This window comes from Doryrhamphus excisus, chromosome 5 (assembly GCF_030265055.1).
Source record: "Doryrhamphus excisus isolate RoL2022-K1 chromosome 5, RoL_Dexc_1.0, whole genome shotgun sequence".
NCBI classification, from domain to species: domain Eukaryota; kingdom Metazoa; phylum Chordata; class Actinopteri; order Syngnathiformes; family Syngnathidae; genus Doryrhamphus; species Doryrhamphus excisus.
The window spans coordinates 19,656,785-19,669,386 of NC_080470.1; the positions used below are offsets into that span (position 1 = coordinate 19,656,785).

The following is a 12,602-nucleotide window of genomic DNA, read 5'->3' on the forward strand; positions in this document are numbered from 1 at the left end:
AACTTTCATTCATTCGATTTGTATTTTAGTCATGTTTATTCTGTCCTATATTTGTAAATTTCATATTTTATACTGCACTGTACTCTTAAACTATAAGAGCACTTCAAGTGTGTTTTGTACCTCCACCCAAGTGATGGTAAACTCCTTTTTAACTCCTTTTTCCAGAGTCGCTAAAGTGAATCAGGTACTCTGAGTCACCCGTCCGTCACCAGGCGCATGTGCAGAATCTCGCACATGCGCAACAAGTTCCCCCCACTCCCTGACTGTGTGATGTCACCTGAGGACTGTTATTAGCAACATGGGGACCAATCAATCCAGTCTGCTGGACGAAGCCAGGTGTAAATTCATTACAGGTAAGAACAATGTTGTACTTTTATAGTGGGGACTATTTGAATATCATAACATATTTGGAGGTTAAAAAAAGGCACTTTTTTATGTGAACTTCATTCTGACTTGTGTTTGTTGTGGTGTAAAACCTGTCAGACGACTCGTCTTGGCCGCCATTCATCGACAACAAGTGTTGTGTAGACGTGTTTTAGGGTCTTCTTGTCCATTTTTGATACTTTAGGTATTATCCTGAGTAGGTGTTTTTTTCTAAATTGACACAGTAAATGTGTTTAGGACTTTTTAATGAATGTCTTGTTGGGTGTGTCCTCGGTGACGTCACGGCTTTACTTTCCCCCCTCAAGGTTAGCAAAGCAGAACAAATGTCATTTATTGTGTTACATTATATTACATTGTACTGTTGTGTTGTTTTCTTACATTATGTTACTTTGTTGTTGTCTTGTACTGCTTTAATATTAAAGCAAACTAGCTTTGTGGCTTTTTTAAAGCTGTTTGGAATGATTTTTGGCTTCCAGTCATTCATTTTCTACCGCTTTTTCCTCACGAGGGTCGCAGGGGATGCTGGAGCCTATCCCAGCTGTCTTTGGGCGAGAGGCGGGGTACACGCTGGACTGGTTGCCAGCCAATCACAGGGCACATATAAACAAACAACCATTCACACTCATATTTATACCTACGGACAATTTGGAGTGGCTAATTAACCTAGCATGTTTTTGGAATGTGGGAGGAAACCGGAATACCCGGAGTAAACCCACGCATGCAAGGGGAGAACATGCAAACTCCACACAGAGATGGCCGAGGGTGGAATTGAACCCTGGTCTCCTAGCTGTGAGGTCTGCGCGCTAATTGCATTTTATTTATTTATTTTATTATACATTTATGTATATTTTTAAATTAATAAAAACAATTTTTTTAGCTTAACCGCTTTTTTCCAAATGTGTTTATTAAGCGATCCGTGAAAAATAGCAGTCCAAACTAGTGCGCCCTCAAATTTTTTTTGAAAAAATATATTTAGAATATATAAAAATATTTCCTTATTTGCATTTAATTTATTAATTTTAATATACATTTATGTATATTTTTGAAATTTATAAAAAAATATTTTTTTAGCTTAACCGCTTTTTTCCAAATGTGTTTATTAAGCGATCCGTGAAAAATGGCAGTCCAAACTAGTGCAGAAGCACTGCTTGCCAACAGACAAATAGAGTAGTGGGCCCCCCAGGCCATCAGGGGGCCCACACGGCCTGAGGAATTTCAAATCACGGCACAGCAATGATTCATGTGTAAAGAGTGAGCTTGACGGCTAGCACAGAACTCACAAAAGTAGCATAAAAGTGTGAATTTCCCTATTTTTTTGTCTTATTGCAGCTGTTTATAAACAGTACAATACAGCGAGCTAACAACGCCAGTCAATCACGAGTGTAATTTGTCTTACATGGGATTCACGTGAGAGCGCTTGTGTGAATAGAGCTGCCGTGGCGACCGAAAGAGGCCGGGTCATCAGAGCCTCCGTTAGCGGTCCACGCCCAAGTCTCGATCCCACAGTCAAGCACAAAGCCAAGTTGGAATGATAACTGAAGCTGTCGCTCCAGACTGGTTAGGCCACTCCGGGATGCTAATGTGCTTCTTGTTTAGCCACTCCTTTGTTGACGTGGTTGCATGTTTTGGGTCACCGTCATGCTGGAACACCCATCCGCGACATGTTTTCATTGTTCTGACTGAGACCAGAGAAACCTCCCAAACTTTCACACTGGTCTGTACATGTGTCGTTTTGAGAACACTGCAGGATCTCAATTGTGTCTTACTAATGCTTTTTTGGTAACTGTGCTCCCAACTCCCTTGACATCATTACTCAGCTCCTACTGTGTGCTTCTGGGCTAGTCCCTCACCTCCCTCACAATCTGCGGAATAATGCCCAATGTCAAGAATAAATCAAGAATAAAGAAAATCAATCAATCAGTAATAAATAAATATAATAATAATAATAAAACAGCAAATAATAAAAACTTAAGAAACCACATATAGTTGGTGGGTAGACAAATTATTTTTTTCAGATTAAAATGAACAAAGCATTATTAGAGCCCTGTAGACATGACAAAACACGACTATAGTCACATTTATACTCTTTTTATTTACAACATATTGCGCAACTGCAGGGTCTTGAGACACATGCTAACTCGCAAACTAGAGAGCTAGCGAACGGTAGCCTTCAAGTTATTTCCTTTAAACTTAAATAGCCAAAAACTTACCACTTCCACACGGATAGGGAGGATAACTATTAACAGTTATTTAACCTTTAACATGAACATTAATCAAACGTAATAATTTTTTCTGGGTACATGATACCATACAGCATCCATATTAAACTTGCGCGGGCCACACTAACATCAAACTTTCATATTAAGGCGGGGGCCTCAAACTAGTGTAGGCCGCGTGTTTGAGACCCCTGTAGCATGTTATGTTTTTGGAATAATCTGTTTTTGGAATAATGTGGTCTTTATCTCCCACAGAACAGGCCCAGGCCGAGCTGAAGGCCTTTAGTCCACACTACAGGAAGCAGTTCTCTGTGGCGTGGTTTTCTCAGCTGGAAAGTAACCTGGAACCGCAAAAAGAACAGATGGTGCATCTGCTAAAACAGAGGGTATGAAATAACTATTTCAAATGCAATTCAATGCAGAATTTTTTTTTAATTGTACTCATTTGAATACCTTTTGATAAATCCAATTAACAAATTTTTCAAAGTAGCGGCCATTTCATACCATGTTGACGGACACGGAATATTGTAAAATATTATATTCTATGGTTATACCCACCAAAAGATAGGTGAGACTTCTGTCTTTTAGCAGAAAAAAAGTTTGTTAAAAAAACATGGCAGCAAAGATGACAAACTGGCGGTTAGTGACGAGTCAAATAGTCGGGGAAATCTTTCTGCATGAAAGCACCACGTGTTGGCACGTGGCTGCAGGTTTGCAAAAATATGTAAATAAGGCAATCAGGAGACACAAATGCAAGTCGGGGAACAGACACGAAATTGGAACGGAACAGAAGCTAATGTCAAATAATATTTCTAACACATATTTCATGTTTTTCTGTCACTGTTACAATAAAGCTGCCATTAAAATGGTGGCTTGTATCTTTTTCAATGAAATACACAAATGAAATACAGTGGAACCTTGGTTAGCGTCATTAATTTGTTCTGGAACCAGGTGTCCAAAGTGGGGACCATTTTCGGCCCGCCCCACTGTTTGAGAAGCTGGGCTAGATAAACATTAAGGTTACGTTTACCTTCATTGAAGTGGTGATTTCCGACAATTCTTCCCAAAGAGACAACACACAGACACCACCTGCCTGTTTTGACATGAGTTATTTCTTCAATGTCTCACCTCAGTAACCCAGCAAAGTGCCAAATACGTAAGGTTATAGATGCCAGCTTTTTGACAAAGAAGGTGAAACACTACTGAAGATGGTAAAACACGGTTTTCACCACCACCTTCCTGTTTTGACATGAGTTATTTCTTTAATTGTCTCACCTCAGTAACCCAGTAAAGTGCCAAATAAGGTTAAAGATGCCAGCTTTTTGGCAAAGAAGGTGAAACACTACTGAAGATGGGAAAACACGGTTTTCACCGCCACCTTCTTGTTTTGACATGAGTTATTTCTTCAATGTCTCACCTCAGTAACCCAGCAAAGTGCCGAATAAGGTTACAGATGCCAGCATTTTGACAAGGAAGGTGAAATGCTACTGAAGATGGGTAAAACACGGTTTTCACCGCCACCTTCTTGTTTTGACATGAGTTATTTCTTCAATGTCTCACCTCAGTAACCCAGCAAAGTGCCAAATAAGGTTACAGATGCCAGCATTTTGACAAAGAAGGTAAAACACTACTGAAGATGGGTTAAACACAGTTTTCACCACCACCTTCCTGTTTTGACATGAGTCATTTGTTGAATGTCTCACCTCAGTAACCAAGCAAAGTGCCAAATAAGGTTACAGATGCCAGCATTTTGACAAAGAAGGTGAAACACTACTGAAGATGGAAAAGCACGGTTTTCACCACCACCTTCCTGTTTTTACATGATTTATTTCTGGAATGTCTCACCTCAGTAACCCAGCAAAGTGCCAAATAAAGTTACAGATGCCAGTATTTTGACAAAGAAGGTGAAACACTACTGAAGATGGGTAAAACACGGTTTTCGCCACCACCTTCCTGTTTTGCCATGAGTTATTTCATGACATGACATGCGTTATTAACCCAGCAAAGTGCCAAATACGTCAGGTTATAGATGCCAGTATTTTGACAAAGAAGGTGAAAAACTACTAAAGATGGGAAAACATGGTTCTCACCACCACCTTCCTGTTTTTACATGATTTATTTCTGGAATGTCTCACCTCAGTAACCCAGCAAAGTACCAAACAAGGTTACAGATGCCAGCATTTTGACAAAGAAGCTGAAACACTACTGAAGATGGGTAAACACGGTTTTCACCACCACCTTCCTGTTTTTACATTATTTATTTCTGGATTGTCTCACCTCAGTAACCCAGCAAAGTGCCAAATAAGGTTACAGATGCCAGCTTTTTGGCAAAGAAGGTGAAACACTACTGAAGATGGGTAAAAGACGGTTTTCGCCACCACTTTCCTGTTTTGACATGAGTTATCTCGTTGCCATTCACGTCTCCTTAAATGTACATGTATCCTTATCATTCATCATGAATATACTAACCAAGGTTCCATTGTACTTTTTTCACCGGCGTGTTCTGCATGGGCAAAATGAAACGTGTCCATGATTAGCGTACCTGTGCTTTGCTACCAGGAGTCTCCTGAGGGATGTGAGGTCCTGTATGAGGATAGCTTGTACTTCTTTGATGAGAGCAGAAAATGGAAGGACCGGTATGTGGTGGTGAGAGCCAACTACTGCTTGGAGTGTCACGACAGCTTAGAGGTGAGTCCATAACGTCACCACATGCAATATGATTCTATCTATCGCTCCTTTTATGTCACATGTGTTTGTTAGACTTTTCTTAAAGGAAGTCCTCCACGTTATAAACTGCTGCCAACTGGAGGGAGTGTGTTGACCACCGAGGAGACGTACATGGCGATGGTGGATGAGTGCTTCCCCGATGAGAACAGTAAGTCATCGCCGTTATTGCAAATAACTTTAATTATTGTATTTAACCCTGAAGCTTGCCTTGGAGGCTTTCTTTCTTATGACTTTCAACCAAGTCATATTTTCTTCTGGGATCAAATACTTACTCTCCAAAAATCTGAAATTAACCTTTTGAATGTTTCATCATGAACTTAACAATAGAATAGAATATCTTTATTGTCATTGTTATGATACAACGAGGGCAGCACGGCGGTATAGTGGTTAGCGTGCAGACCTAACAGCTAGGAGACCAGGGTTCAATTCCACCCTCGGCCATCTCTGTGTGGAGTTTGCATGTTCTCCCCGTGCATGCATGGTCCGGGTACTCCGGTTTCCTCCCACATTCCAAAAACATGCTAGGTTAATTAGCCACTCCAAATTGTCCATAGGTATGAATGTGAGTGTGAATGGTTGTTTGTCTATATGTGCCCTGTGATTGGCTGGCGACCAGTCCAGGGTGTACCCCGCCTCTCACCCAAAGACAGCTGGGATAGGCTCCAGCACCCCGCCTCTCACCCAAAGACGGCTAGGATAGGCTCCAGCACCCCCGCCTCTCGCCCAAAGACAGCTGGGATAGGCTCCAGCACCCCCGCAGCTCACCCAAAGATGGCTAGGATAGGCTCCAGCACCCCCGCCTCTCGCCCAAAGACAGCTGGGATAGGCCCCAGCACCCCCACCTCTCGCCCAAAGACGGCTGGGATAGGCTCCGGCACCCCCGCCTCTCGCCCAAAGACAGCTGGGATAGGCTCCAGCACCCCCGCAGCTCGCCCAAAGATGGCTAGGATAGGCTCCAGCACCCCCGCCTCTCACCCAAAGACGGCTAGGATAGGCTCCAGCACCCCCGCCTCTCGCCCAAAGACAGCTGGGATAGGCCCCAGCACCCCCACCTCTCGCCCAAAGACAGCTGGGATAGGCTCCGGCACCCCCGCCTCTCGGCCAAAGACAGCTGGGATAGGCCCCGGCACCTCCGCCTCTCGCCCAAAGACAGCTGGGATAGGCTCCAGCACTCCCTTGTGCGACCCTCGTGAGGAAAAGCGGTAGAAAATGAATGCATGAATGATACAACGAAATGAAAGTGCAAACCAGTCAGTGCATGATTGACAACCATACATAAAAAAACATATAAAAGCCTAAATAAACATAAATTTTTTTTTAAAAAAATTAAAAAACATGTAAATAGGTGACACTGACATCCATTCATATTGCATTCATACAATCCATTCAAGCCTACTTTCACACATGTTGCACAGACCCTAGGTTACCTCATAGCATGGGAGCTATTTTGGCTATTATTGAGTTTCGTTATTCCTGTGGGGTAGAAGCTGTTTTTGAGGCTATCGGTTTTTGATTTCATTGATCTGTACCATATCCCTGAAGGTAGCAGGTCAAAAAGATGGTGTCCAGGGTGTGATTGATACAGCGAGAACTGTGTGAACAACCTTATATATTGATGTTCTACTGATTATTATCACACAATTTACACCACTGTTTACTTATTGTGACCTGTCACGGTTCCTCTTTTGTGTTTTGTTTCAGATTTGAAGGAAGAGTTTTCCCCTCCTATGTCTGGGATGCCGGGACAGTTTCCGGTCTACCTTCGCCTGCCCTACAGGAGGGACTCGTACTTTTGCTTCAGCCAGCAGGGCAGACAAATGAAGTTCATAACCATCCTGTCGGACTGCATCAGACACCAGAACCAAGGTAGGACTCATATTTCATATAAAAGTCTGAAGCAGGTTGAAACCTTCTACATGTTGGCAATCAAATGATTGAGCCAGTAGTGACTTCTCGTGTTCTACTGTAGACTGCTGAGCTGCACATGACGAGCACAATTTTACTGAAATCCACATTAAGTTATTGTTACAACACTCAAAATGGGAAAACTACCAATACCCAATTTCCTCATACTCCAAAAAAGTCCTCCATTATTCAACTCTACTGCCAAGAACACAGCAAGGTCTGCTGCAATAACACGAACACCGTATAAAAGAAGGTTAAAAAAGTCAAACGCATTAGTTTGCAACAAATTCATGTTGACACGTAACACCCCCCGTGGAAAAACAGAGCAGCGAGACGATGAAGGACACCTGCAGGAATGTTTTCATGCAGGCCGGCTTGGTGTGACAACACGGATAGACGTGATGCAAGCACTTTATGATCTGCTCCATTCTTAGTACGTCTAGGCTGCAACAATACATTATTGATTTATCCCTGCAACTTATTCAGTAGCAGCCGTCTGGGACCATTTTCATTGATTTCTCAAGGCCCACAGATTATTGTGTTCATACCGGAAGAGAGATTAGACAGAAAAAAACACTTGTTTCTACCATTCGTAGTATTTTAGTCATCAGCAGTAGAACCTTGGTAAGTTTGTCACCAAAAACAAAAATATAAATTTCAAGCATAACTTTTACTTTGACGCAAATTTAGCCAAAATATCCAACATAAAAATAACTAGGGATGTCCGATATTGGATTTTTCGCTGAAAACTGATTTGTCGATATTGTCCAACTCTCAATTCCTGATATCGATATGTCTAACATGGCGTATCTCCTTTGGTGGAAGTGAACTCATCTATGTTGTATGTAGCATTTTTAAATATCGTTTTTTGTGATCAGGAGATGGATTGATATACCATATTTTTTGGACTATAAGTCACTCCGGAGTAAAAGTCGCACAAGGCCAAAAATGTATAATTAGGTAGAAAAAACATACATAAGTCGCACTGGAGTATAAGCAGCATTTTTTTCGGGTGATTTATTTTCCAAACTACTTGACCAAAACAGACATTACGTCCTCTTGGAAGGTAAGTTCTAACAATAAAAGAATAGAGAACATGCTAACATATGCTAACACAATGCTTATTCAGCTACACAAAAAATAAACATGAACACAAAAGGTGTCCAGTGTTTATGGAACATAAACACTTTTTTTATTTATAAGTCGCTCTGGAGTATAAGTCGCAGGAACAGCCAACCTATGAAAAAAAGTGGCACTTATAGTCCGGAAAATACGGTATTAGCCTGAACTTACTTATTCGTGCTACTTTTTGTAAATTTTATAACTATGATCATTTTTTTCCCTGTAGTATTATGACTTTATTCTCATATTATGACTATTTTCATAATTTTATAACTTTTTTCTAACCGAAAATTCCTCTAAAAGAAATCATTATTTGCTAATCCCATTTCCTGTCTTCCAGATTTCCTGAAGAAGAAGACGTGTGAGGTTCAGGCCTTCCTCAAGGCCATTCAGCTCTACAGACAGGACAAAGACAAATATGAAGCCTGGGATATGCTGATTGGCAGCGATTGCAGGGTGAGCCCCAAATCCTCTTCCGACCAGGGTCATTCATGTTGTATGACTGCGTTCAAAACCCTGGAGTTGTCTAGCTTTGGTTTGGTTCGTACAAACTGGTCATGATGTCGGTTTGGTTCGTACAAACCGGTCATGATGTCGGTTCGGTCCGTACAAACCGGTCATGGTGTCGGTTCGGTCCGTTCAAACCGGTCATGGTGTCGGTTTGGTTCGTTCAAACCGGTCATGATGGCGGTTTGGTTCGTTCAAACTGGTCATGATCTCGGTTTGGGTCGTACAAATTGGTCGTGATCTCGGTTTGGTTTATACAAACCGGTCGTGATCTTGGTTTGGTTTGTACAAACCGGTCACGATGTCGGTTTGGTCCGTACAACCCGGTCACGATGTCGGTTTGGTCCGTACAACCCAGTCATGATGTCGGTTTGGTCCGTACAACCCGGTCATGATGTCGGTTTGGTCCGTACAACCCGGTCATGATGTCGGTTTGGTCTGTACAAACCGGTCATGATGTCGGTTTGGTTCGTACAAAACTGGTCATGATCATGGTTCGGTTCGTACAAACCGGTCATGGTGTTGGTTCGGTTCGTACAAACCGGTCATGGTGTCGTTTCGGTCCGTACAAACCGGTCATGGTGTCGGTTTGGTTCGTACAAACCGGTCATGGTGTCGGTTCGGTTCGTACAAACCGGTCATGGTGTCGGTTCGGTCCGTACAAACCGGTCATGGTGTCGGTTCGGTCCGTACAAACCGGTCATGGTGTCGGTTCGGTCTGTACAAACCGGTCATGGTGTCGGTTTGGTTCGTTCAAACCGGTCATGGTGTCGGTTTGGTCCGCACAACCCGGTCATGGTGTCGGTTTGGTCCGTACAAACCGGTCATGGTGTCGGTTTGGTCCGTACAAACCGGTCATGGTGTCGGTTTAGTCCGTACAACCCGGTCATGATGTCGGTTTGGTTCGTACAAACCGGTCATGATGTCGGTTTGGTCCGTACAAACTGGTCAACAAACACTGCGGATGCCTGCCACCATGTTAAGTAAACACTGAGAATGAAACCAAAGCATGAACTGAAAAATAGTGCCCACCAGACTCGGCAACGTTTACTGAGTAAAGTATCTCACAGAAGAGAAAAGGACCCTTTTTCAGATCAGTCTTACGTATATTTGTGGACAAGGCTAAAATGTTTACCTAGCTACTGCATGTTAGTGTCCCCAGATGCCCACAATCACCGCTGTTGGACACTCTAACATAAACATAAACACAAATCTAACATCCAGGTCAGGAGGTTATGCAAAGCTCATCTCTTGTTCCACCCAGCTTAGCAGCCCGTTGAGAACTAGAAAAACCGGCTTCCTCTCAGCACCGACTGAGAAGTCTATACCACGGGGGCAGACGGTTGGGAAAACAATGGACTTCAGACATTCCCCAATGTCACCTTATGAATCACATCTTCATATTCATATGTTTGTCCAACTAGCGTAGACCATGTGGACACCTCCTACAATCCAAGTACTACTATACTACAAAATGAAGCAAATGTTTGCAGAAAAACAGCAGAAGTCGCTAAAAGAAGGTTTTGTCCACCTCAGGATAGATGGCTACAACGTCAGGACACTGCTCTTGTTTTCCCACCAGTAGGATGGCGGTGTCGTGTTCCATGCTGAAAGCAGATCCTGCACCAAGTGCAACTTAGATAAAATCATGGCGTGTATCATAGTTTTTACTCCACTTACTTATTAGTTTATCATTATTTCTTCATTACTTCCTCAGTAACAACTGTAAATGTATGTGCCTAACTTCCTCAGTAACTACTCTACTTATTAGTTTATCGTTATTTCTTCATTAGTTCCTCAGTAACTTCTGTAAATGTATGTGCCTTAGTCATTTGTTCTTCATTGGTTCCTCAGTAACTACTCCAAATGTATGTGCCTTAGTCATTAGTTCATCATTAGGTCTTCATTATAGGTCCTCATTAACCACTGTAAATATGTGTCTTTGTAATTCGTTCGTTATTAGTTCCTCAGTAACTACTAAAAATATATGTGACTCAGTCATTAGGTCTGCATTAGTTCCTCAGTAACTACTCTAAATGTGTGCCTTAGTAATTCGTTCATTGTTATTTCCTCAGTAACTACTCTAAATGTATGTGCCTCAGTCATTCGTTCTTCATTAGTTCCTCAGTATCTACTCTAAATGTGTGTGCCTTAGTCATTTGTTCATTATTAGTTCCTCAGTAACTACTCAAAATATATGTGCCTCAGTCATTAGTTCTTCATTAGTTCTTCAGTAACTACTGTAAATGTATGTGCCTTAGTCATTCGTTCATTATTAGTTCCTCAGTAACTACTCAAAATATATGTGCCTCGGTCATTAGTTCATTAGTTCCTCTGTAACAACTCTAAATGTATGTGCCTTAGTTATTAGTTCTTCATTAGTTCCTCAGTAACTACTCTAAATGTATGCCCTTTAGTTATTTGTTGTTCATGAGTTCCTCAGTAACTACTCTAAATGTGTGCCTTGGTCATTAGTTCATTAATACTTTGTCAGTAACTAATCTTCATTGGTTCCTTAGTAACTACTCTAAATGTGTGCCTTTGTCATTAGTTCTTTATTAGTTCCTCAGTAACTACTCTATACGTATGTGCCTTAGTCATTAGTTCGTCATTAGTTCTTCATTAGGTCCTCATTAACCACTCTAAATGTTTGTAAATTTATATGCCTAACTTCCTCAGTAACTACTCTACTTATTAGTTTATCATTATTTCTTTATTAGTTCCTCAGTAACTACTGTAAATGTATATACCCAACTTCCTCAGTAACTACTCTAATTATTAGTTTGTTGTTATTTTCTTCATTAGTTCCTCAGTAACTACTGTATTTTTGTGTAAAGTGAGACCAAAATGTCAAGCAGGACTGAAGAAATATTTTCCAAAATGCCCATTTCCCCTCCCTGAATGTAAAATGAAAGAATTCTGAATGAACATTTAAAACCCTGTTGAGTTCTATAGTTGTATATAGTGTATATTTAGATATTTGGATATACTTATGGTCAGGCTAGCTACCAGGTGGGTGCTTTACGTTGCTAATCTGGTTGACAGGTGCTGGCCAACCTGGTGATGGAGCAGTTGTTGCCGTCTCTGCAGAAAGAAATGCTTCCACACCTCAAAGCCAAGAAGACGGAAAAGAAGAGAGTTTGGTTTGCGGTAAGTCACGTTGCTGTCGGACGCTGCTTATCGTGGGACCTCCTTGCTTCTTGGTCATTGCTTACATTGGTAGCCATTTTTACCATAGCCAATCATGTCAATCCAAGGTATCTTGACCGTCAGTACGATTCCTTTGTGTACACAGACGGTGGAGGCGGCGTACATCCTGGTTCAAGAGCATCTCCTGGGTGGACTCTCTGCATTGAAGGACGAATGCCGAAAATCAATGGAAAAACAGGAAGTACTCATCCACTCAGACATGGACCACATCGTCAATGCCAGGCAGCAGCTGGAGGAACAAGTCAGAGGTGAAGGTCTTTGCTTTTCCTTGAATGGAGTAGACTGGATTATTTTTTTGGGATCATTGAACCCGACATGGGCATGGAAGTGGTACGACGGCATTCCAGATACGCACTTTCCTCCTTAATCTCTCTTTTTGGGCTTTTTGTACAATATTGGGAATGTTTATCAGTCAGTGGGTTGGAGTGGCCAAAGAAAGCACCCTGCCAAACAACCCGCCATGGGGCCAAAGGGAGTTGAGAGTGCCGTCGAATTGATAGAGAAGGTGAGAATTCAAGAAAGAAGTCTGAT

General features: G+C 41.9%; 1 protein-coding gene across 4 annotated transcripts in view; it reads left to right on the forward strand.

Moving 5' to 3' along the window:
- niban1a (niban apoptosis regulator 1a) overlaps window positions 1–12,602 on the forward strand; it is a 20,071-nt gene continuing 7,469 nt past the window's right edge. For 2 of the 4 annotated variants that reach the window (XM_058073400.1, XM_058073399.1), the window contains exons 1-8: window positions 2–353; window positions 2,856–2,986; window positions 5,160–5,288; window positions 5,361–5,475; window positions 7,029–7,193; window positions 8,695–8,810; window positions 11,907–12,011; window positions 12,157–12,319. In XM_058073400.1, coding sequence (XP_057929383.1) covers window positions 299–353; window positions 2,856–2,986; window positions 5,160–5,288; window positions 5,361–5,475; window positions 7,029–7,193; window positions 8,695–8,810; window positions 11,907–12,011; window positions 12,157–12,319 — 979 coding nt within the window. In that variant the 5' untranslated portion in view covers window positions 2–298. Of the gene's footprint in view, window positions 354–2,855; window positions 2,987–5,159; window positions 5,289–5,360; window positions 5,476–7,028; window positions 7,194–8,694; window positions 8,811–11,906; window positions 12,012–12,156; window positions 12,320–12,602 lie in introns of all 4 variants that reach the window. The other 2 variants (XM_058073401.1, XM_058073402.1) reach the window with 2 other exon arrangements.